The sequence below is a fragment of the Podarcis filfolensis genome (genome assembly GCF_964270895.1).
Source record: "Podarcis filfolensis genome assembly, chromosome: 12".
Lineage (NCBI taxonomy): Eukaryota > Metazoa > Chordata > Lepidosauria > Squamata > Lacertidae > Podarcis > Podarcis filfolensis.
In genome coordinates, this window is record NC_139614.1 from 55,954,475 (window position 1) to 55,980,872 (window position 26,398).

Consider the following 26,398-nt stretch of genomic DNA (forward strand, 5'->3'; position numbering starts at 1 on the left):
AGATGTCAAGTCCCGCAGGGCCCAAGTCTCTTGTGACAGAGCGTTCCACCACATCGGGGCCAGTGCTGAAAAGGCCCTGGCCCTAGTTGAAACCAATCTAACCTCCTTGAGGCTCGGGACCTCCAAAGTGTTGTTATTTGCGGACCTTAAGGTGGCCTGAAACACAGGGTTGCCAGAGAAGCTGGCCATCGGCGTCCCACGCTGTGGCACACAGAATCCCGAATCTGTGCCCTGAATCTGTGTTCAGCGAATTGCCTCCAATGACAAGTGCCAGTTTAAGTCATCCACGTACAGCTGACTTGAACCTCTGTATTCAGAAGTGCCTGACCTTGTAATCCCTGCTCCTCTCAGCTCATAAGACACCCAACCAAGCACACAAGGGTTAGCCCCACCCCCTTTTGATTCCGTAAACTCATCCCCAGTGCCCCCGCCCCTTCAAAAAGCATTTTTCAGAACATTTTGCACAACCAACCAAGGAAGATAGCAACACAATAAAATTCAAAACAGTGGCAATGATTTGCACATTTTTTCAAAATCCAATAATAATTACCTAGTTCAATTCATTTGACGGTATTGATAAACCTGATTCAGTGATGGTCGGATAGTCATTTATACTTCCAGCACCCCCTGCCTCCCCTCTAGAGAATCCCACGGCCCCCTCTGGGAACCACTGCAAGTAATAAACAATTATGTTATACAAGCTTCCGTAGACATCTGAAGGCAGCCCAGTACCTGGAGGCTTTTAATGTCTGATGTATTGTGTGTGTGTTTTTTTAATATTTTGTTGAAAGCCACCCAGAGCGGCTGGGGCAACCCTGTCAGATGGGCAGGGCACAAGTGATAAATAATAATAATAATTATTATGATAGCAGCCCCATAGCCACTACCTTGCACCTGACAGCCCTGCCTTCCTTTACCTCCATGCGGCGGATGTCAATGGACAGGACGGTGGTGAAGAAGAGCATCTGGAGGAAGAAGTCGGACACCAAGCCCACCACAGCAAAGAGGCAGAATTCCTGCAAGGCACAAGAGAGGAGGGTGTTTGTTAGCTGCTGTACTAAGCTCCCAGCAGGGAGAGTCACCCCAGAGCAGGCAGCAAATGCAGATCTTTGTGCAGCAAGAAACAGTGTGCAGCTGGGAGCTGGTTATGCCAGACATGACTCAGAAGTCCTCACTCAACAACAGGAGCAGCAGTTCCAGGATCTTTTTTTTTTTTAAATATAATTTTTATTCATTTTCTCATCAAACAATAATTTCACTTGACATCACCAATCCCATCTTTCCGCACTCTGCCAAGCTCAAGACTTCCTTCCTCCCCACCCCTTAACAAGCTTTCTATTACAAATCTGTATCTCGCATTTATAACTTAAACTATAAAGTCCACGTCGTAGGAATCATTTCAGTCCTGCTAGTGTCTTCAAACTTTCGCAATGATTATTAACATAATCGACAAATTTACTCCAGTCTCTCTGGAATTTTGAGTCCTCCTGGTTCCTGATTCTGCAAGTCAGTTTTGCCAGTTCTACATAGTCCATCATTTTTGTCTGCCACTCCGCAATCGTTGGTATTCCCTGTAATTTCCACTTTGGGTCTAATAAAGTTCTTGCCGCAACTGTGGCATACAAAAATAATCTCTGGTCCACTTTCGCAATTTCTTCCCCCATCAACCCCAGCAAAAATGCTTCCGGCTTTTTGGGGAAGGTGTATTTAGGATCTGTTTCAGGATCCGGGTTGCCCAGTGCAGGGAGCAGGGAGGAGGTAAGGGTATGTGTGAACATGTGCGTTCCCACATCTCTCGACACAACGGGTCACCTATTTGAGGGACCAATTCTACCTCCAGAGAGCAAGAGGAGCGCCAAGGCTGAGTAGGCTAAACCCAGGGGGTAATGACCTTGACAGATTAGAGAACTGGGTCAAAACAAACAAGATGAATTTTAACAGGGAGAAATGTAAAGTATTGCACTTGGGCAAAAAAAATGAGAGGCACAAATACAAGATGGGTGACACCTGGCTTGAGAGCAGTACATGTGAAAAGGATCTAGGAGTCTTGGTGGACCACAAACTTGACATGAGCCAACAGTGTGACGCGGCAGCTAAAAAAGCCAATGCAATTCTGGGCTGCATCAATAGGAGTATAGCATCTAGATCAAGGGAAGTAATAGTGCCACTGTATTCTGCTCTGGTCAGACCTCACCTGGAGTACTGTGTCCAGTTCTGGGCACCACAGTTCAAGAAGGACACTGACAAACTGGAACATGTCCAGAGGAGGGCAACCAAAATGGTCAAAGGCCTGGAAACGATGCCTTATGAGGAACGGCTAAGGGAGCTGGGCATGTTTAGCCTGGAGAAGAGGAGGTTAAGGGGTGATATGATAGCCATGTTCAAATATATAAAAGGATGTCACATAGAGGAGGGAGAAAGGTTGTTTTCTGCTGCTCCAGAGAAGCGGACACGGAGCAATGGATCCAAACTACAAGAAAGAAGATTCCACCTAAACATTAGGAAGAACTGCCTGACAGTAAGAGCTGTTTGACAGTGGAATTTGCTGCCAAGGAGTGTGGTGGAGTCTCCTTCTTTGGAGGTCTTTAAGCAGAGGCTTGACAACCATATGTCAGGAGTGCTCTGATGGTATTTCCTGCTTGGCAGGGGGTTGGACTCGATGGCCCTTGTGGTCTCTTCCAACTCTATGATTCTATGAGGTAAACGTCCTTAGCCAAAGATTGCAGCACCAGACCTCAAGCGCACGGGGCGAGGGTCAAAAGCACATGAAGCCTGCGGCAACTTGGCTCCCTATTGCCAGGATTCCTTGGACTCTGTGACAAGCATGCTGAGCATTATCTCTTCTGCGTCCTTCGCGTTCAGGGCCACAGATAAGGGGCAGACAATCAGACCCGTTCCAGGCAACATTACTGCAAAGATGCAGAAATCAGGGCTGGAAGGTTTGGATTTCAGCCACCAGAATCTGCCACCATTCTGCTGCTACAGCACAGGAGGCATCAAGGTTCTGCCTATCAGCTCAAAATACGCTTTCTATCCCATCAAAAGGATCTTAACGATATTTAATCGATGAACTGTGGAGAAGGGAACAGAGACAAGCAACCCTTTCAGGCCACGGCAGGCTTCCAAGAGGAAGTCCCGCCAGGAACAGACTCAGTTCAGGGAGTGGACTATTATGCAGCAGCTGCCTTCAACAGGCTGCGGGTCTTACAATGGTAGTGACAGAAAGCATTCCCTACGACATATGCACGTCTCAACACACTGAGCGGCTTTCAAGGTAAAACGTGAGTTACATTATGGCAGGGCTGTTTCACGCTATCCCACCCTTTGCCCCTGGAAGACCTGCAAGAAGCTGCTGCAGGAGAGGGGACTGTGAGCAACGTCATAGGAGGGGTGTTTCTGGGACCAAGGAGAACTCCCTTGTTATGTTTTGCTATGGGATGCTGGCTGTTGTTTATGTAATCTTGTTATATTTACAGTACTGAAACGTGGTTTTTGTTTTGGTTTGTTTTTTGCATGTTACTACATTTGCTACTGTGTAGCAAATGGTCTGTTGGTCTGTTGTTATGAAAATGCTTTTGCACTGTTTGGTTTTGAAATGCGTTCCCGTTTTCTTTGTTGTGAGCTGCTTCGAGCATGATTTTTTGGGAGGGAAAGTGGCATATGAATGAATGAATAAATGGAATGCCGCACTCTCCCCCATCTGAACTGCATCTAGAACAGCCTTTCTCAACCTGTGGGTCCCCAGATGTTGTTGAACTACAACTCCCATCACCCCTAGCTAGCAAGGCCAGAGCTCAGGGATGATGGGAGTTGTAGTCCCACAACAGGTTGAGAACCGCTGATCTAGAAGGTAGCAAGATGGCAACATGGATGGCTGAGGCGCCCCCAACAGCCAAGCCCCATCTAGACTTGTAGCGTCAAGGCAGTCTTCAAGGGGGACCCCACTAGGGAAGTGTCTCAGGGCTACGGAAACACAACTGACTGTTGCCAAATGAAAACACGGTGACATATGATGAGCTGGTAGATTGAATTGACTGAAAATTTTGGCAACTGCAGGAAGAGGGTTGGCAGGTGGCACAAGATGCTGTGGACTAACATGGAATGGCAACACAGGAGGTCTGAGAAGAAGGGCAGGAGCACAAGCCAAGGATGCTCTGCAGGTGGTGGGTAATTGCCAGGCTAAACCAACCCCCACCCCACCCCAAGAAGCCAAGCAGGGCTTCTGCCCCACGAGAACCCACCAAGTACCTGGATAGCTGGGACGAAGGTGAAGTAGCCAATCAGAATGATCCCCAGCTCTGTAGCCATGTTCTTCATAATTGACCAACTCTCATTGCTCAAACCTGGGGAAAAAGAAGAAGAGTTTGGATTTGATATCCCGCTTTATCACTACCCAAAGGAGTCTCAAAGCGGCTAACATTCTCCTTTCCCTTCCTCCCCCACAACAAACACTCTGTGAGGTGAGTGAGGCTGAGAGACTTCAGAGAAGTGTGACTAGGCCAAGGTCACCCAGCAGCTGCAGGTGGAGGAATGGAGACGCAAACCCGGTTCACCAGATTACGAGTCCACCGCTCTTAACCACTACACCACACTGGCTCTCTGGGGAAAAGGGACACATGAAAATAAGGTTAAGGCCAGTGATTGGAAGCTGGGGGCCTGTTTGACCTGCAGCGACTGCCCAACACACAAACATTTTAAGGGGGCAGAGGCACTGATTTACAACAGGGGAGCCTTGTTGGCCTGGGGGGCAGGTCTTTATCTCCCCCCATCACTTGGTCCAACTTTGGTAGCTGCGTGGGACCACCCACTTGCCAATCATCTAATATAACAACGTCATGTGAGTGGCAGGCGGGTGGTCCTGCTGATCTGCCGAAGTTGGGTGGGAGGGAGGAGGCAGTCACCAAGAAGGACTGAACCCCGTGCGCAACAGATGCTTTTTGCAGGAGAGGCAGCTGTGTCTCTTAAGTGCTCCACAGCAGACATCACATATGGAGACAGGTGAACATAGTTTGAGGAAACCACCTCAGAAGCCAAGTGGGGAGGCCTGGCGTTGGTCTGCAGGACAGAGGTTCCCCACCCCTTCTTCAAAATGACAAAAATTATTAACAGAACAAAAGTCATATGCAACATGCAAAAATCAATGGGTTGCTGAAATCCCAAAGTTCAAAGTGCTCTTCTGGAGGGATGGATAACTTCACACTTCAGTTTTGTGCCTCTGTTGTCAGGAACCAGCCAGCACACTTGACACATAAGGGGAAGATGAAGAAGTGGCTGGAGAATGCAACTGGCTTTGCTACTTTTGAGACATTTTGGTCTCCTGGGTCACATACGCTGCTAAAAATTCAATGAGAGGAGGAACACTTCCTTACTCGGTTTGTGCAAATTGCTACCTTCACTGAAAGTGAAGCAGCAATTACTACCTCCACTGATAGTGTGTCCCTGCCAGTTGTTGGAAACTACAGGAGGGGAATTTACTCTTGTGCAACTTGGCCTGATCTAGCGGGCTCTTCTTAGGACATACGTTATTAAAATAAGCTTAAATCAACCTCCACACACGACAAAGATATCAAACTGCTTGCTTTGTAACTGGGTCTTCTGTGCTCCTTAGCTATGCATATTGAGACTGGATTGCAAAGCAGGATTGCTAGGTTCCTCCTGTATTTCCTAATGAGTGTCATGCAGTAATCTCGGTGTGTTTAATCTGGTGTCAATTGAGCAACAGGCTTCAGTCTGTCATGGGGCCTGTCCCCCAGGCTGCTCTGACCCACGCCAATATACTACCCCATGCCTTTGACACATCTAAGACCCAGAATAACTGCTGGGGCACGGATTGCCACAGAGGAAACATCACAGCTCAGCAACAGAGGAATTAATTTGCTTGCAGAAGATCGCCAAGCACTGATCTCAGGTGCCAGGTGTGGGAAAGACCTTGTCAACCCACTGCCAATTAGAACAGACTGGGAGCCAGTGTGGTGTAGTGGTTAAGAGCGGTGGACTCGTAATCTGATTCCCCGCTCCTCCACATGCAGCTGCTGGGTGACCTTGGGCCAGTCACACTTCTCTGAAGTCTCTCAGCCTCACTCACCTCACACAGTGTTTGTTGTAGGGGAGGAGGAAGGGAAAGGAGAATGTTAGCCGCTTGGAGACTCCTTAAGGGGAGAGAAAGGTGGGATATCAAGTCTCTCTCCCCCCCCCAAAAAAAAACCAGACCAGAGATGGGCCAATGGTCTGGCAGAACTTGCCGGCTTCGTTCCACGTACCTTGAGCAATCCTCAACTTCACTTCCAGGTCGACGGGTGTGGAAACGACAGATTTCGTGAGGACCAGCACATTCTCTAGGCCAATCACTACCACCAGGTAAGGGAAAATCTCCCTAGAGGGAAAAAGGAGGGTAAACATATAGAAAGTGGAATTGCCTGGCCTAAGTAACCGGAGCAAGTCTTATTCTCAGAAGAGAATGGCTGAAGCTCACTGGGTGGCTTTGGGCAGGTCACTGTCTCTCAGCCTAACCGACCTCACAGGGTCGTTGTGGGGATTAAATGAGAAGTAGGGGAACCACGTTGAGCTCTGGGGGTGGGGTGGGGGAGGTAGGCAGTATAGAAATGAGATCAAACAATCCTTTAAAAGATTGCATAATAATAATAATATTATTATTAATAATAATAATAATAATAATAATAATAATAATAATAATAATTTTATTATTTATACCCCGCCCATCTGGCTGGGTTTCCCCAGCCACTCTGGGCGACTTCCAACAAAATATTAAAATACAGTAGTCCATCAAACATTAAAAGCTTCCCTAAAAAGGGCTGCCTTCAGATGTCTTCTAAAAGCCTGGTAGTTGTTTATTTCTTTGACATCTGATGGGAAGGCGTTCCACAGGGTGGGCGCCACTACCGAGTAGGCCCTCTGCCTGGTTCCCTGTAGTTTTATTTCTCGCAGGGAGGGAAGCGCCAGAAGGCCCTCGGCGCTGGACCTCAGTGTCTGGGAAGAACGATGGGGGTGGAGACGCTTCTTCAAGTATTCTGGACCAAGGCTGTTTAGGGCTTTAAAGGTCAGCACCAACACTTTGAATTGTGCTCAGAAACGTACTGGGAGCCAATGTAGGTTTTTCAAGACTGCTATTATGTGGTCTCGGCGGCCGCTCCCAGTCTCCAGTCTAGCTGCCGCATTCTGGATTAGTTGTAGTTTCCGGGTCACCTTCAAAGGTAGCCCCACATAGAGCGCATTGCAGTAGTCCAAGCGAGAGATAACCAGAGCATGCACCACTCTGGCAAGGCAGTCCGCAGGCAGGGAGGGTCTCAGCCTGCGTACCAGATGGAGCTGGTAAACAGCTGCCCTGGACACAGAATTGACCTGTGCCGACATGGACAGCTGTGAGTCCAAAATGACTCCCAGGATGCTCACCTGGTCCTTCAGGGGTACAGTTAGGGGGGCTATTGGAAAATAGGAGCTACTGGAAAATAAATATATTTAGGAAGGCAGGCAATACTATTTACTATGAACACATTTGACAAAACATACTTCAGATGCTGGCATTTACCATTCCCCCACAAGCAACGAGAAGAGCAAACAAGGCAGCTGGGCTCTCAGATCAACTTGGAATGGATCCAAAGTGACCGTCCAGTTGAGGGAAGCCTGGCTCTCCTATCAGAGACAGCGGTGTTATGGTGCTACAAGGGGAAGGTCACGGGGAGAGATGTGGTAATACTCTTCTGTGTTTGCGTGGGGAGATGACGCAAGACTCCGACAAAGGGCAGGCAGGGGGAAAGGAAAGACTGAGTGCATCTCAAGGCCCCCCAAGAGAGATACTGGTCCCTAATTCTTGTATGATAAATAGCAAATCCATGGAGCAGAATATGTTAAACCTGATGAAATGATTTCTGCTGCTTTCCAATGTTTTGATGCATGATTAAGCTAATCACCCCAGCCACGGGAGCTAGAAAATTGCTCTACAAAAAACTGCTCCACGGGGGCTAGAAAATTTCAAATGCTAAAACATAGGAGACTGAAGAAGCTACTAAATGGGCTTCTTGGTACAGAATCCACATTCAACAGTTTGCAGGTGTAATTGCTGAAGGAATTATATTCCTGGTAATGTATTTGATATTAAAGTTCCGTGATCTACAAGATCTGGTTGTCCTGTGTCTGCATAAAAGCTAGCTCTGGCCTGTAGGAAAATATTTATACAGGATGCAATTTTTGTCAAGCACACAGGGTTTAAAACACCTGGATTTATACCGGAGAGCTACCTTGTTACAAGAGGTTATTCTGTCGCTTCCAAAGATTACGGTTGTTTTGGAGAGAGCCACTGGTTTCTATTGGGACATTTTCTGGCAAAACCACAGTTAGAACAGGTGCTTCTATCAATTTATGACCTGTCTCTTAATCTTAATCTTAATCTGGTAGGCATTGGGGTTTCTTTGTTCTACTAATGTCCCCACCTCTGAGCCGATTCACCTGCCAGAAAGACACAGGTAAAATCCCAGTTCTGATTCATGTTCGGTGTAGATGAAGATGTTTGCAAATGAATTTGTTGTACTCATATTGTGCATTTTTAGGTATCCACCTAACGGAGCTCATCTCAGCAGAAGGATAATACAGTTTGGTCAGGCAGCCATGAGACATTGCTTGGAAAGGAGGTCATTAATATGGCAGCTGTAGAATCATAGAATCATAGAGTTGGAAGAGACCACAAGGGCCATCGAGTCCAACCCCCTGCCAAGCAGGAAACACCATCAGAGCACTCCTGACATATGGGTGTCAAGCCTCTGCTTAAAGACCTCCAAAGAAGGAGACTCCACCACACTCCTTGGCAGCAAATTCCACTGTCGAACAGCTCTTACTGTCAGGAAGTTCTTCCTAATGTTTAGGTGGAATCTTCTTTCTTGTAGTTTGGATCCATTGCTCCGTGTCCGCTTCTCTGGAGCAGCAGAAAACAACCTTTCTCCCTCCTCCATGTGACATCCTTTTATATATTTGAACATGGCTATCATATCACCCCTTAACCTCCTCTTCTCCAGGCTAAACATGCCCAGCTCCCTTAGCCGTTCCTCATAAGGCATCGTTTCCAGGCCTTTGGCCATTTTGGTTGCCCTCCTCTGGACACGTTCCAGTTTGTCAGTGTCCTTCTTGAACTGTGGTGCCCAGAACTGGACACAGTACTCCAGGTGAGGTCTGACCAGAGCAGAATACAGTGGCACTATTACTTCCCTTGATCTAGATGCTATACTCCTATTGATGCAGCCCAGAATTGCATTGGCTTTTTTAGCTGCCGCGTCACACTGTTGGCTCATGTCAAGTTTGTGGTCAACCAAGACTCCTAGATCCTTTTCACATGTACTGCTCTCAAGCCAGGTGTAGGGAGGAACGAAAGGAGAGCAGCAGCTCTTTTGCAACCATTTTATCCAGCTTCTGCCAGTTAGATTAATTTAGATGCTTACCCTCCATTGAGCGTAGGTGTCAGGCCGAAGAGCGTGCACAATCCAACCGACATGAGCAGAGAACTCAGGACCGTCACAACCGCAGCCAGAGCCAAGCCCCATTTTGATTTCACCATGTCAATCTTCCCTGAGGGAGAGAAAGCAAAGCCTCCACAACCGTCGGATGAAAGTAAGACACAGAAACTAAGGCGTGGAGGCAGGACAGATGCATTCGCTAACCAGACCACGGGAAAGGCAGAAAAGGTGCCACCCACAGATTGATGTGCAAATAGGTCTGCATGTCTCTCTCAACGCACAACACAATCCATCACTCTAAAATGAGGTTCACACCAGGGCATGCAAAAGTAGCACCTTGAAGGATGGGACACAACAAGAAATGTCACCTATCCCAAAACAGTGTTTCTTTTTCTTAAGGTTCCAGAAAGTGTCTCTGTCTCTCTGTCTCTCACACACAATACCAAGTACAGTGGTACCTCTGGTTATGTACTTAATTTGTTCCGGAGGTCCGTTCTTAACCTGAAACTGTTCTTAACCTGAAGCACCACTTTAGCTAATGGGGCCTCCCGCTGCCGCCGTGCGATTTCTGTTCTCATGCTGAAGCAAAGTTCTTAACCCGAGGTTCTACTTCTGGGTTAGCGGAGTCTGTAGCCTGAAGCGTATGTAACCTGAAGCATTTGTAACCCGAGGTACCACTGTACTGCTCTGGCTATTAAATAAAGGGTGCTGCATTTATTACCCTTTCCCCCTAGCAAGAGACACAAGAGGTGCGGAGCCTTTAGAGTTCTCAGAGACACAACTTGAAAAGCTCTGCGCCTCTCTATTGCTGCGTTAAAACCAGGGTGGGGCAGCACACACGGTCCCTTGAGCTCTCCTCCTTGCAATGCCCTAATCTGCCCTTCACACTTACGGGTAGAGAAGTAGATGTAGGCAAACAGGATGATGTAGGTGGTCACAAGGGGAATGAGTTCAGCGATGCCGATCTCTTCCTTGAAGTGGACGTGGGTGATGTGCTCTTCCCGCAGGGTGCAGTTGGGGCTGGGGTGCAGCGCCTTGAGGCGGGAGCGGAGGCTGGCGAGGAACCTGCCGTGGAAAGCACAAGGGCAACTCACAGCTCCTACAAAGCGCATGCATGCAGTGCTCCTTGTCTTAAAAGAGAAAAACCAGCTTTCACATAAGTTACAGGGCACACAGCAAAGCTGCCCTGTTTTTGTAACCTGTGTAGCAGCCTTAAGAGGCTCGGTGTTGCACAACCACGGCTACTATTCTAATCCGCTGGTTCTCAATTGTGCCTCGGTATTTGCATAGGCAAAGGAAGGTTTCGCATAAAGGCTTTGCCAGTGTATCAAGCGTAAAGAGAGATGTTAACATGACACTTTGACATGCGATCATTCAGGGGAGAAAACGATATGGATTTAACAGTCCCTATTAGGAAAACATGCTAAAGGCAGCCTTGAGAAAACGAAAAACAGTCCTGGATTATGAACAACACATGGAATAAGGGAGAAGCATTTTCCAAAGCTGTAGGCGACTGTTTCATCATCTTCTGGATGAAATACCTGGAATCATAGCGCTGAAGACCCAGGGTAATGGTGTAGGTTACCACTCGCTTCCGGTTATATAGGTTCACCCCGCTGTACTTCCCTGGAACTCCGAACAGCAGGTCTGAGGAAAGAAGAGGGACGCATTGTGAGGTTTCAAAGTCGCACAACCGGGAAGCAAATGAGGCTCCCCAAGCTTAATGAAGGCTATCATACACTGCTCCGGTTGCCACATCTCCAAAAAGATATAGTACAGTGGCACCTCAGGTTAAGTACTTAATTTGTTCCAGAGGTCTGTACTTAACCTGAAACTGTGCTTAACCTGAAGCACCACTTTAGCTAATGGCCTCCTGCTGCTGCCGCGACGCCGCAGTGCGATTTCTGTTCTCATCCTGAAGCAAAGTTCTTAACCTGAAGCACTATTTCTGGGTTAGCGGAGTCTGTAACCTGAAGCGTATGTAACCCGAGGTACCATACCACTGTACAACAGAGCTGGGAAAGGTACCAAAATGGGCAATTTAAACAAGCTAGGAACTGTAGCATGTTCCTTATGACAGACAACTTAAAAGATTTGTATCTTTTTAAGTCCCAAAAAGGGCAATTAAAACGAGCTAGGAACTGTAGCATGTTCCTTATGACAGACAACTTAAAAGATTTGTATCTTTTTAAGTCCCAAAAAGGGCAATTAAAACGAGCTAGGAACTGTAGCATGTTCCTTATGACAGACAACTTAAAAGATTTGTATCATGCTACCTCCAGGGTCAGAGGCATCATGTCTTTGAATACCAGGTGCTGGGGAATAACAGCAAGAGGAAAGGGTGGATGCCCTCACGTCCTGCTGATCAGCTTTCCATGGGAATCTGGTTGGCTACTGTGGATCAGCTTTTGGTCAGATCCAAAAATGCTCTCCTATTGAGTTGATGTCAAAACTCTCTTCCTGGCTCTGACATGGCAGAACGGCTGTTCTCCAATATTCAGGCCAGCCTCCCAACACCTGATCAAGGACAAGCTAGATACCATTATGTAAGAAAGCTGAGGGCAAACCAATTCCATTTCACTATGGCATTGTTGCTGTTGTCTTCCATGTAGTTTTTTTCATTAATTCTCCAAAGATATTTCAAAGCAGTTTTTTTAAAACATATTTTCTTCTTGACTTCCTACTGCATCTCTTCTGGTGGTTTTTTAAAAACTCCTTTTTATTCATTGTCCTATACAGTAGAACCTCGATTCACCACCGCCCCTACCCGTGAACAATTCGACTTGCAACCGCGACAAACCCAGAAGTAAATACTGGGTTTGCAGCGATTCGCACATGCGCAGAAGCGGCTTCTGCCATCTGCACATGCGCAAAACGGCGCTTCTACCAGCAAACCGGATCGACTCACGAACGGACCTCCGCAACGGATTCCGTACGTGAGTAGAGGTTCCACTGTATTATATATGTTTTTATTGCCTAAACCCCAAATCATTGGTTCTTTCAATAATCCACTGTTTATACTTCGAGTCCTGCCTGCAACTTCATATATGGGTGATAGTTTGACTTGTAACCCATCCATGATCTCCGCTCCTCCTTAAACGTTTCATCATTATGTCCTCTTAATTTAACAATTTCACCATTTCAGCATAGTCCATCAGTTTTAGAAGCAGTTCCTCCTTGGTTGGTGATCCTTCATTCCACTTCTGTGCATATTAAGTTCCAACTGCCTGTTGTCACATTATTCCTAGTGAAAAGGCTTTGGCTTTTTTAGGGATTGTCAGTTTAAACATCCTTTTCAATTTATTATACTATCATTTCCCCAAAACCCTTCGCCTTTTCACAGGACCACCATATGTAGCATTGCTAAGCTGGTTGCCAGGGGAGACATGAGTCGGGCCCATTGGATGCTCCCCAAGTAATTCCTCTACTAATCTCTTCCCATGCAAGATCTCATACCTTTGGGGGTAGCCGATGTCTGTAACGTCTTTGGTTCATGCTGGTGGATCGTTCTGATGACATCCGGGTCAGCACTGAAGAGTTCCTGGTCATTCTGCCAGAAGTTTCCTGGGGACAGCAGCAGGCAGCCATGTTCAGGAAGCAAGCCTCGAAGCTTCTTTAAATTGGGAAGCAGATCTGTTACCTGAAGGCAGATTTCTTCCAGACTTTTGATTCTGGAGCTGAAAGGGGGGGGGGGGAGAGAGAGAGAGAAAAGCCAAGAGTTTCAGCAGATCAAGAGTAGCCACAAATACACAAAGCAGAAAGGGACACTGCAATTCCACTGATTATTCATCCCAGTGATTCAGAAAGCGGCCACAGATATGAAACTCATTTTTGCAAGTATCCATCAGTTCTTTGAAGTGGCAAATTGCCTGTGAGCTCTCTTATGCGTATGGTTATTTTATATTTATATGCTCTACTGTTAAAAATTATGGTCTGAGCTCTGGTAGTTCTCCTTTCAGAGATATTCCCTTTCTGTGGTCATTCCAAAACACCTTAGCCAGTCATTTTTCCTCTTCTCCTGCTGTTACCATGTCACCATCACTTCTGCATTACACAGTGGTACCTCGGGTTAAGTACTTAATTCATTCCGGAGGTCCATTCTTAACCTGAAACTGTTCTTAACCTGAAGCACCACTTTAGCTAATGGGGCCTGCTGCTGCTGCCGCGCCACCAGAGCACAATTTCTGTTCTCATCCTGAAGCAACGTTCTTAACCCGAGGTACTATTTCTGGGTTAGCGGAGTCTGTAACCTGAAGCGTATGTAACCTGAAGCGTATGTAACCCGAGGTACCACTATACTATCTACATTGTCCTCAAGCTCCCAGCCCTTACGTTTGAGGTACTCCACCTCTTCCATCTCTCACTGTTCCTATTCCTTGCAACTCTGCTCTGCAGACAAGAAAAACTGCCACCAAGGGACTCATGGTCAGTTAACAGCTTCAAAAGCAGGTAGGTCTACCCAAAACAAGGGGAAGGAATCAGCAATCCAAATCCAAGTTTTGCATCCAGCACAAATACAGGATATGTGGATTGACCATACAGAAGCTAAGATACATGGTTCCAAATATCTCCATATACCTCTGAGTCAAAGAATGTTCACATTTATTGCTTTTTATTATTATTATATTTACCATTATTTATTACACTCATCTACTGCCCTTCATCTGAAGATCTCAGGGTTGTTCACAAGATAAAGATACTTCGTATACAGTAGGAATGCTGGCTCCCTGCGCCAGCACACACCGACCAACGTGATCAAGAGCATATTAGGATAACAACTTGGGTTCTGTAGCAGATCGTGAAGACTAGGTTTAGTTTATATAATTTACAGTTCAAGTATTTTGAAGAGATGGTGAATCAGTTGGCATCAGATTAACCACCTGGGAAAGAGAGCCAGGACAAGGGAGTAAAGCCTCTGAACAAGAGAAACTCCCCACAAATACAAAGGTCAAGAGATCCCTCTGAAAAGCCAGGAAATCAGCAAGTCTCAGGCTGCCCAATTCTGGATCCAATATTATATGTTCTACCAGCATGATGAAGCTCCTCACATACAGTATGTTTCACTCCATAAGGCGCACCTGACCATAAGACGCATCTAGTTTTTAGAGGAAAGGGGGAAAGCCCCATTTTTTGAGGATCAGCTCACAGTTGTGCAGCTTCTTTTGCAAAGGGGAAAAGCCTGTAATACTGTAATAAAAATACTATAAACCGCTCTCTGATCCTCTGATAAAGGTGGCATATAAATTTAATAGCAAACAAACGAATAATTGAGGTCCACCTACCCGTCTTGCAGGGCATGGTTTCTGATTTCCTCCACTAGCTGGAAGACACGGGAGAGCGGGGACCGAAACACATCAACAGCCAGGAATGTCTTGGGCCATGGAGAGACAGTGGCTTTCACCAGGACCTGCTGAATGTAGGCTACAGGAGCACCTGTGTACTGGGAGGGAGAAAATGAGATGAGACAAATTTATGACAGGAGACCAAAGTTGCAGCAAAGTACTCTTCCACCAGCTCCTTTCCCTATGTGCCATTTGTTTAGCTAACTGTATCCAAGCCTCTTCGTGCGGCAGCTCTTTTGCTACAAGGGTGGAACAGAAGCTCAATGCAAGAACAGATGCTTCAGAGCTATTCTGGGCCTTAGGAATATGAAAGTTAGTGAAAGGCAATACCGACAAAAATATAAAAACGGAGGCTGTGTTTTCTCTGAGCTAGCCACCCCAAATGCTACCAGGCTCCTCCTCCTCCATTTCATGCGTGCTCGCTGCACACACTGTGGTAGTAGCAATAGTAACAGTACCCAGTCAGGCCTCTCGTTCGGCTCTCCTTGCTGGTGGGTTGGGTAGGCTGGAGGCTGCGCGTAGTCCTTCACAGGGGTGGTGTATTCAACAGGTCCAGTGCCGGGCAATGGGAGTTTCAGCAGTGGGTAGCTGCAGGGCAGAAAACAGGCAGCGAAACATTTTTAGGCAAGACCAAGTGATGAAATAAAAAAAATGGGCAAAGACTTTATGTCCTTTCTCCCACCCTGAAACTGAACATCCATGACAAATGCCAGAAGAGAAGCCATGCGCAGAAGTCATGTCGTGCTTTAAAAGACCTGCACATTTTCTAAAAGCAGCATGAGCTTTTGCAGGCAACAACATTGCTGAGGCCTCAAAGCAAACAGATTCCACTTCAAGGCAGCCACGTCTCATTGTCACACAACTCTCACAGATACAAAATTTTCCTGTTATCTGACCTTCAGCGACTTTGGCACTTTCAACATTTCCTTCAACTGTGAACTAGCGAAAATTGCCAAGGCCTTTTCTAAACAGAACACAGTACTGCTCTGTATGATTTAAAATACAGGGAATACAGACTCTGAGAACTCTGGGAACACACTCCCCCCCCCACCCTCAAATTCCTTCCCCTCAAATAATTCCTTCAGACTGCAACAGCAGAAGTAGCTATGGCCGAAATTTTAACAGGCAAACCAGTTTGAGAAAACAGACTTTCTGTTAAAAGAAAATTAATTCTGGCTGCATCTCTTCTGTGTCTCTTCTCTTACAGCGGTTTTCCATATGAAAGAGAACATGATGTTTTCTCTTGCTGCCAAGTCCTATGGCAAGGTCACAATTCTGTTTATTAGTGACCAATACCTTCTTACACTCATGCCAAATGTTTCATAGCAGCAAGACACCGTTGCTATAACACTGCCAGCCACATGACTACCTAGTCCGGCACTGCAAAGGCACTCCAGGGCTAAAGGAGACAAAGGGAGCAGGAAAAAGTTTGGACAGAATAAAATATTTCTTCCTCTTTGAAAGTTAATGGAAACGGGAGTATATCCCACACAGCTTCAGAGCCTTGCTAAGCAGCCAAGCCTACACAGCGATGAAAGAATAGCCCTTTCATGTCAGACATTTTAGCCCACTACTGCAATTCGGCACCTCTCAAAAGATCTGCTAACCCAAACCACAAATACAGTGGTACCTCGGGTTAAGTACTTAATTCGTTCTGGAGGTCTGTTCTTAACCTGAAACTGTTCTTAACCTGAAGCACCACTTTAGCTGATGTGGCCTCCCACTGCCACTGCACCGCTGCGGCACGATTTCTGTTCTTATCCTGAAGCAAAGTTCTTAACCCGAGGTAATATTTCTGAGTTAGTGGAGTCTGTAACCTGAAGCATATGTAACCTGAAGCGTATGTAACCCGAGGTACCACTGTATTGGTGCATTTAGTCAAAGGTATCTAAACGTGCCCCGTCTGTTTCCTCCTGGGCCCTTTGGCCTCTCAATACTTTCACAGCGTTTTTGAAATGAAAATGCACAACCACGTGGTCCACTTGAAGACAAGGCACACATGGATGGATACTGCGGAAGAGAGACTTTACCAGCAGGCCAGGACACAGAGGCCGGTGAAAAGGATGATAGGGATGGGGCAGGAAGCACACAGCAGCCCGTGGTTGTAGAACGCCCGTGATATCTTCTCCCGCAGTCTGTCAGTCAAGGTCATTCTCAGCTGTCCATCAGCTAACTGCCATCCCGGAATGTATTAGGGCAGTTTCATCAGAGTCCACCATGGGTGGCACTTCAGAAAAGGCACGGCATGCAAAACAGAATTCTGGAAGGGAGAGAAGAGAAGGCAGCAGCTGGTCAGTGCAATGGGCAAACCATCACCTAGGGGTAGAGAGATTCCTTTCCCACATTAACAGTGCCATCCTGTGCATGTTTACTCAGAAGGAAGGCCCACTCTGTTCAGTGAGACACACGCGCAAAGAAATGTGCACACAATACTGCAGACAAAGAGCACTTCTGCAGGGAACTCTCATGCCTGACATAAAAACCTTTTATGTCTTGGCAAAACCCTCTCATTCACAGAAAATGGCACATGAATCAAACATCTGTGCACTACATATTAGGTACAAGCTCCAGTGGCTTACAATGGACAGTGGTGCTCAGACACAGGACTCAAACCACACATAAGATACCTGGATTTATCAAGTTTTCTAAACTTATTCTGATTTTGCAACCTTTCTTTCCTTGATTTTTCTTCCAGATCTCTCTTACAGCCCTTCTCAGAATTATTTTCCATTTTTTCCTCAGTGGCCTTCTGGATTTATGATTCCCGAAATGGGAAAACACATGATTTCTGTAAGTGATCCTGGGACCGTTGGTGTGTGCGGCAGGTCTAACAGCAACAACAACTTTGGAGGAGCTGTGTCTGCCTGTTCGATTGGGCTGCCAACAAACCCAGGAGGACCTAAGGCATTACCTGGGCTGGTCTAGTTGACCTGATATCAGCAAAGGCAACATGGAGCAACTAACCCTTGATTGCTAAGCAGGTCAGTTGAAACACTGAACTTTCCCATAAGCTCAACCTAGGAAAATAGCTGTGCCATCTGACTCTTGTGATCATCATAGTCTTCAGCTTTGAATGCAGTGTATTTGCCACCAATTGTAACAGAAATGGCATTGAAATACCAACCAGTAAGAGGAGGAAAAGTAAAGCCAAAGGAGACAAAGACAAAGCCTTGAAGAGAATGCCAAGGATTCCAGGAGGAGACCCCTTGGGTGCCAACATCTGAAGCACACTGCTCAGTGGCTCACTACCAGTAACTGATTAAGATGTTGTTGTTGTTTAGTCGTGTCCGACTCTTCGTGACCCCATGGACCAGAGAAAGCCAGGCACCTCTGTCCTCCACTACCTCCCGCAGTTTGGTCAAACTCATGCTGGTAACCTCGAAAACACTATCCAACCATCTCGTCCTCTGTCGCCCCCTTCTCCTTGTGCCCTCCATCTTTCCCAACATCAGGGTCTTCTCCAGGGAGTCTTCTCTTCTCCTGAGGTGGCCAAAGTATTGGAGCCTCAGCTTCAGGATCTGTCCTTCCAGTGAGCACTCAGGGCTGATTTCCTTCAGAATGGAGAGGTTTGATCTTCTTGCAGTCCATGGGACTCTCAAGAGTCTCCTCCAGCACCAGAATTCAAAAGCATCAATTCTTCGGCGATCAGCCTTCTTTATGGTCCAGCTCTCACTTCCAGACATCACTACTGGGAAAACCAGAGCTTTAACTATACAAACCTTTGTTGGCAAGGTGATGTCTCTACTTCTCGAGATGCTGTCTAGGCCTGTCATTGCCCTTCTCCCAAGAAGCAGGCGTCTTTTAATTTCGTGGCTGCTGTCACCATCTGCAGTGATCATGGAGCCAAAGAAAGTAAAATCTCTCACTGCCTCCATTTCTTCCCCTTCTATTTGCCAGGAGGTGATGGGACCAGTGGCCATGATCTTCGTTTTTTTGATGTTGAGCTTCAGACCATATTTTGCGCTCTCCTCTTTCACCCTCATTAAAAGGTTCTTTAATTCCTCCTCACTTTCTGCCATCAAGGTTGTGTCATCTGCATATCTGAGGTTGTTGATATTTCTTCCGGCAATCTTAATTCCGGCTAGGGATTCATCCAGCCCAGCCTTTCGCATGATGAATTCACTGATTAAGATAGCAGGTAGCAAAGACCAGGAAGCAGAAGGCATCATCCACATACAGTGGTGCTCCGCAAGACGAATGCCTCGCAAGACGGAAAACCCGCTAGACGAAAGGGTTTTCCGTTTTGGAGGTGCTTCGCAAAACGAATTTCCTATGGGCTTGCTTCGCAAGACGAAAATGTCTTGCGAGTTCCTGCGGGGGTTTTTTCCTCCCCCCCCCTTTTTCCCAAGCCGCTAAGCCGCTTATCAGCTGATCCGCTAAGCCGCTAAACAGCTGATCGCTAAGCCGCTTATCAGCTGATCCGCTAAGCCGCTTAACAGCTGATCGCTAAGCCGCTTATCAGCTGATCCGCTAAGCCACTAAGCCGCTTAACAGCTGATCGCTAAGCCGCTTATCAGCTGATCCGCTAAGCCACTAAGCCGCTTATCAGCTGATCCGCTAAGCCCGCTAAGCCGCTAATAGCGCTAATCCGCTAATGGGCTTGCTTCGTAAGACGAAAAAACCGCAAGACGAAGAGACTCGCGGAACTGATTCTTTTCGTCTTGCGAGGCACCACTGTACTCTCCTTCACAACACATGCTGATTATCTATATTTCCCACTCCCTCCACTTTAAAACAAAAACAAAAAACCATAGCATGCTACAGTACATTTCCGAGCACAATTCAAAGTGTTGGTGCTGACCTTTAAAGCCCTAAATGGCCTCGGTCCTGTATACCTGAAGGAGCATCTCCACCCCCATCATCCAGCCCGGACACTGAGGTCCAGCGCTGAGGGCCTTCTGGCAGTTCCCTCGCTGCGAGAAGTGAGGTTACAGGGAACCAGGCAGAGGGCCTTCTCAGTAGTGGTGCCTGCCCTGCGGAACGCCCTCCTAGCAGTTGTCAAGACAATAAACAACTATTCTACTTTTAAAAGAGAACTGAAGGCGGCCCTGTTTAGGGAAGTTTTTAATGTCTGATGCTGTATTGTTTTTAATATTCAGTTGGAAGCCGCCCAGAGTGGCTGGGGAAACCCAGCCAGATGGGCGGGGTATAAATAATAATTTTTTATTGTAACTATATTACATGTTAGTAAGCATATTGTATTTTCAGATAGTGTAAGCACACAATGTTCCTTTATTTCCACCATCATATTCTGATAGGGTGTTGGATAATTCCGCGTGAAGCAACATCACACAAACATGGTAACACCCCAATCATATAACAAGGTTGTAAAATGCACCAGAAAGAGAATTCAGAAACGAAGCACCCCCTTATTTGTCAACACATTTGCTGTTCCTATGTTTGTTGTGTAGATCTGAAAGACCCTGAAAGTAACAAGTTGTACAGACATGTAGAGCTGGATGAAGCCAGAGAACTTTAGGTAATATTCGCAGCGGAGCCTTGGGTACCTCTGAAGGCCAGCTGGTGAGGAAGCCATTCGTCAGCGGTAAGATGCCCCAGGCCTTGATTCCCAGAAACTCAAGTTTAAAGTATTCTGGGAAACATATTCCTCTGCCTGGGACCCCACAGAGATGCTCCCACTCAGAACCAATGACCCCGGGCATGACAACGGTCTGACTCAGAAGAAAGCAGCTTTTATTTTAGAATTATTATTATTTTTAGAATAAACCTGGACAAGGTCAGGGATCAAGAGATCAATTTGAGGTTTTTGGGACATGGGTAATGAAGGTGTTGATTTTTCCAGTTTCTACTAGGCCACGTTTAGACAAGGTATTGTCACATGTGTGGCCTTTTACCTGGGTCTTAAAAGGCTCAGCGTCTTAACAGCTTATCAACGGATTACCCAGCAGAAGAACTGAAACCAAACCAGCCAATGATGCAACAACACAATAGTGTGATTTGGTGCTTAGTGCTGAAACAGCCTTGATTATAGATCTCATCAAGAGTACTACTTGTTCCCCCTCTGTTATCAAACAGCAATTGCTACTCCCAAGATGACAGAAACTGAGAGCTTGCCTCTCCAAAAGGGTGAATGCAATGATAACGATCAGTACCAAGATGAAGGTCTAACATGCTTGTGTGTTGAGCTCACTGCTTTATGGGCAACCTGCCAGGAGCAAAGCCTTCCACATGCGCTGTGTTAGACAGACTTGAGGCTTCACATGGCAGGACAGCGTCTCAAATAGAGATGTGCTCTCCCAAGTCCACATTTCCAGCATGTTCGCATTCCTGTCTTAGTGACATCTATGTCAGCTTGCTGGTGTCCACAGAATGGGAAATGGCAGGATCCTCAAAGACGTGTTCTATCGGGAGCTGGCTTCAGGCACCAGGCCCATTGGCAGACCAACTCTGTGCTACAAAGGGGTCATCAAACGTTACATGAAGGCTGGCAACATCAACTGTGCCATGTAGAAATCCCTTTGCCTGGAGATAATTAGTCAGCTCCTGTATCCGTAGCAGTGACCAGAGGAGGAATGACCACTGGGAGGAGCGCAGAAATGCCATGGTACGCCTGCTTCAGCACCACCTGACACCTTCCTCTGCCCCACCTGCAACTAAACATGTCTCTCCCATATCAGTCTCTTCAGCCACAGCAGGCGCTGTGTATCTCTGACGATTTGACTTCACCCCCAAAGGCACACTCCTCCACTGTCTACCAAGACAAGATGCCAACCAACAAGCTATGGAAACCAGTGAGTATCTCGTAACATTACTCCAATACCACCAAGCAAAGCTGAAATTCCTAAGCAAATGTGTTACATTTTCTGTGAAAAATACTGACTGACTGTAAAGACAGATGAGATTAAAAGCCTGGGAGAAGAGAACAGGCTATATAATACAGGAGGCCTGAGAATACAGCTGGGTGAAATTCAGGCTTGTGAGATCTACTTGTCACTGGAATCCCATGGTCCACGAACCAAAGTCAGACAATTCGCAGGACGATTCTGAGCACATCCTCAGCCCAGGAATTTGTTTTCAATCCCAGAACCGAGCTCACAGCACTTTCCCCATGCTTTCTTCATTTCAGCAGACTGATCTGGGAAGACAGGAGCCTTTTAACTGTCCCTACTGAAAAATGAGTGGGCATTTGAGAACCTTGTCATATCTAGAGAAAGTCATGCAGATCTGCCTTCTGCACACTCCACCCTTAGAATAAAGGGGCAGAACACCACCCAAGTCAGGATGCAAAACAATGCCCACTCTTACACACAATGAATAAGAAGTCCCTTTGAGCTCAGTAGGTCTTCTCCCAAATAAGGAAACTTCAGATCACAGCTAAAATGCAGCCAATAGCTCCCTGCAAACTAAATGGCCAGTGAACAGCAGCTAGTCAATAAGTGGCTTTCACACATCATATACAAACAAAGCAAGGAAATAAAAATAGTTGTTCTCATTGGCTGCACCCTTGGCTCCTGCCCTTTGGAAGTCTATTAAATTTGGCCTTTGGATGCCTCAAGGGACCTGAGGTGGGTATTATTATTATTATTATTATTATTATTATTATTATTATTAAAGCACCATATAGTTAGGATATGAACCGCTCTATTAGTGCAGCAATGGGGAAATGGCAGGTGAAAGTAGAATACCCCTAACCAAACCTAACTACAGTTGAAGTTGTCATGCTTGTGGTCTGGTACCAAATTTTCGCATGGTCTGAAAAACTATGGCTTGTAAGAGCCAACTTTATGGTTTCTACTTGTGAAGAGTAAGAAAGCTGAAGAAGGGTGTGCGCCAACCAGAAGCTTGTAACGCTAAACCATGGTTTAGCATTATGGCTGACTAGCCCCTTATTTACACTAAACCTCATTTTCCATTTTGTTGCCCATTCACACTTAACTTTCTTGCTTGCTAGCCACCTGCCTGCTGCCCCATAATAATCCCTAAAAGCAAAGCACTGATGATTCCACATGAAGTAAGTTACCTTAGCCTTGAATTCAACAACTCACCTGGTGGCCATAGGCGACCAGGAATTCCATGCAGTAGAGTGAGCTGGTGGGGAAGGGAAAGATCATTCCAACTATCCTCTGAAAGCTCACTTCTCATCTGTGCTAGTTAAAGGAAGAAAGTCTCTTCCACCACAACTTGCATGGAGCTGACAGAGTGGGGACAAATCACTCTGTCCTTCCTCCACCAGTCAGCTTGACAGAAAGTAATCATTTTTTACTTGCCTGTGCATCCTTGCTGACTGCAGAGAAGAGGCTTATTCATCATAGCTAATGTGGAAACACAGGCTACTGAATTCTTAGCAGACTAGTGCAAAATGTGCAGCTACTATCTTTTGTGACTTATTTACCTTGCTACCACGCTCAGGTAAACAAATATGGTCTAATAAGGGAGATGGATAAAGAGGATACCCAAGTTCAAATATCAACTGCACATGATCTCACTTGGCAAATGTTCTTGCTTGGCAATTCCTCTGCCGCAGCCCATTCACCCTTCCTTTACTCATGTCTCCCATCCATAGGCTGGCAGCCGGGCTGCCCCCGCCATCCCTGGGTGCCTGGGCAATGGAGAGCCCCCCCCCAGCCGCCCTGTCGTTGTTCTTCCTCTTCCTCCTCTTTGCAGTGATACCCTTATGCCAAGACCTGGCTTCCCCCCACCATGCCCTCTCTCTCCCTGCTTGCTTGCTTCAGTGCCATGGGGTTCCCCGCTTCTTCCTGCTAGAGTGGCCAGAGCAAGGAGGAAGAAGGGTTTGTGGCGGCCTGCAGAGGGTAGGCCTTGACATCACCCACGGTGGCCTCCACTCGCAGAGTGGAGCAATGGCACGTCTGTTACAATTAAGTCATCCAGTTTCAATACTGAGAAGTCTACCCTGTCAACAAAAATTGCTGAAGGCAATCCATAGCGTTCCTGAATTTTATTAAATTTAGATCCCACCCTTCCTCCCGAGAACTTTAGCTTTTTGTTATGTTGCTAGAGACAGTAACTCTAGATGAGTTCAGTACTTTGCTGGTGCTTATCTGAATATTTCATCTCAATGTTTGAAAACAAAATTGTAGCGTTGAAGCTGCAAAGGTGTAATTTGCTAATTTGCTTCACTCACTTGGGAAAAGGGCAAAACAAGAAAGCAGCTGGTTTATTCCTTTAAAATGCAATCAAGTTAAGTGAAATACGAGAATGGAGAAGTATTTGGCTTGAAGTTATCAAAAGTGATCTGAGGAGAGTTAAAGGAGAAAAACAAGGAAGAGAGAAATGAGACTCCAGGCTACTCTCTCTGGCAATACAATTTCACAATGTCTGCATCATATAACAGGCAGGAAGAGAGACCCCTGATGTTTGTCAATATCATGTGAAATTTCACACAAAATAAAACACTTGTTTCTATAAACACAGGTACTAGGCAAAGGGTAAAGAGGGTAGCATATAATTCATGATAACCTTACCCTTTCATTCTGAATTTGTCTAAATCCCTTTCAGACCATACAAGTCAGGGGCATCTTGGGGTAACAAATTCCTATGCACTGTGCAAAGAAATACTTTTTGTCTATCCTGACCCTTTCAGTTTCACTGGGATGGTCCCAGAGTCTAGTACAGTATTATGGTGTGGGGGGTGGGAAGGTGGGTGTGAAATGTCTCTATCTACTTTCTCAACACTATATAATTTTATGCACCTCTTATCATGTCCTCCCTTATTCCGCTTTTCCCAAAACTAAATGGCCACAAACTTTGTAACTTTTCTTGCAGGAGAGTTGTCACAGATAACCCTGCCCGTTAAATAACCATCCCCAAGATCATCATCGCATAGAAAGGCAAAAGAGTTGTACTTTGAAATAGGATTTTCACTACATTAGTTAAGCAGACACCAGCAATCTCCTACATACTCCAGGCATCCATTCGGTACTCATAGGCGATCTGATCATCAGAATCAAACCCTCCGCACAAACACTAAGTAAGGTGACCCATCAGCACCTCATTCTCACTCCTTGGGATTAATCCTAGGGATTAACTTGGAGCAGTTAATCTCCATATCATTGAAACAGTCACCATATAAAGTTCACTGTTGCCCACTTAGCCCTATGCCTTACCAAAATAAATCCATGAAGCAACACCTGTCACAACCGCCCCTCTTCAGATGTCTCCATACTAACAATAAAAAGATGACTTAAGAACTAGTAAGTCTTAGCTGCCCTAATTCCTTCAGCAAACGTTGGGGCATTCTCATGAGTTCTCAGCTTAAGGTTAGCTCCACTTGAAAATTGCTGCGCAAGTCAGTTTCCTAGAGAAAAAGTTCGGTTTTGAAGACCAAGACTGTGAACTGAACAATGACCCCACTTTGTGAGTATGGTAACAGAGTGAACTCAGTAAGACCAATACACCACTGTTCTCCTTTTTCGTTCTCATGGGAAGAACTGTGCCCTTGCAATATATAGGTGCACACAAAAGCAAAGTGAGAACAGAGCCCCTCCTATGGTCATAACTGAAGCACTTGTCACTGGAAGCCGGACGATCTTTGCAAATCCTGGCTGACCAGTTCAAGAATTTGAACTTCAAGACCTCTCAGCACTGTGGTTTGTTCTCTGTAGTATGTGTTCTGTTCTATCTTTGTTTAGTCGTTTAGTCGTGTTCGACTCTTCGTGACCCCCTGGACCAGAGCACGCCAGGCACCCCTGTCTTCCACTGCCTCCCGCAGTTTGGTCAAACTCATGCTGGTAGCTTCGAGAACACTGTCCAGCCATCTCATCCTCTGTCATCCCCTTCTCCTTGTGCCCTCCATCTTTCCCAACATCAGGGTCTTTTCCAGGGAGTCTTCTCTTCTCATGAGGTGGCCAAAGTACTGGAGCCTCAGCTTCAGGATCTGTCCTTCCAGTGAGCACTCAGGGCTGATTTCCTTCAGAATGGAGAGGTTTGATCTTCTTGCAGTCCATGGGACTCTCAAGCATCTGTTCTATCTAGTGACACCCTTAGATTAGAATACTAAGGACAGAAGATGACAGAGGGGAGAGGAAGGAAATATTGAACTAAATAAAAAATCCAGCAATAAACTCTTCTTCACAGGAGGCTTTTAAGCAGAGGTTGGATGCTTTAGTTGAGATTCCCGCATTACAGGGGGTTGGACTAGATGACTCTATGGTTCTATGAAATGAAGCAAGGTCCACAGAAAGAAAAAGGTAGTGCAGCTCTCACTTGCTCCCTTGTAATAAAGCAGGAACACACACGGGAAAGTAAATTCTAACCTGTTATTGCTGATTGGGAGAAAAGAAGCAGTAACACTGAAGCTCAACTGCACTATCCTTTTTAATGCAGGTTTTGCTGGCAGGTTCTGAGCTACCTTGCATTCTTCCATCATTAACCAAGTAAGATTTAATACCAAACCCCACTGCACAAGGCAGTGATGGAGCTGCTGTGGGCTTTGAAAAACAGCAGTGAACCAACAGCAATACAATCTTGGCCATAACATTAAACAAAACGAACAATGCAAATGTAAAGTTCTCAATAACTGAACTACTCATGAACCTCTCTTTGTTTATTCATATAGCAGCAGCAGAAGTAGCTAGGGAGTTCACCTACAAAGATGATGTAACTAACACCTCAAAT

The 26,398-nt window shown here is 46.1% G+C and overlaps 1 protein-coding gene across 2 annotated transcripts in view; it reads right to left on the reverse strand.

The window, feature by feature from the left end:
* Positions 1-26,398, reverse strand: part of SCAP (SREBF chaperone) — a 58,058-nt gene that overhangs the window by 22,894 nt on the left and 8,766 nt on the right. For both annotated transcript variants that reach the window (XR_014540450.1, XM_083579267.1), the window contains exons 2-11: positions 16,834-17,063; positions 15,262-15,391; positions 14,744-14,901; positions 12,918-13,138; positions 11,003-11,108; positions 10,354-10,526; positions 9,447-9,573; positions 6,261-6,373; positions 4,249-4,343; positions 918-1,016 (exon numbers count right to left, since the gene is read on the reverse strand). Coding sequence is in view for 1 of the 2 variants with exons in the window: in XM_083579267.1 (XP_083435393.1) it covers positions 918-1,016; positions 4,249-4,343; positions 6,261-6,373; positions 9,447-9,573; positions 10,354-10,526; positions 11,003-11,108; positions 12,918-13,138; positions 14,744-14,901; positions 15,262-15,391; positions 16,834-16,955 (1,344 nt within the window). In the remaining variant the exon portion in view is untranslated. The remainder of the gene's footprint in view (positions 1-917; positions 1,017-4,248; positions 4,344-6,260; positions 6,374-9,446; positions 9,574-10,353; positions 10,527-11,002; positions 11,109-12,917; positions 13,139-14,743; positions 14,902-15,261; positions 15,392-16,833; positions 17,064-26,398) is intronic.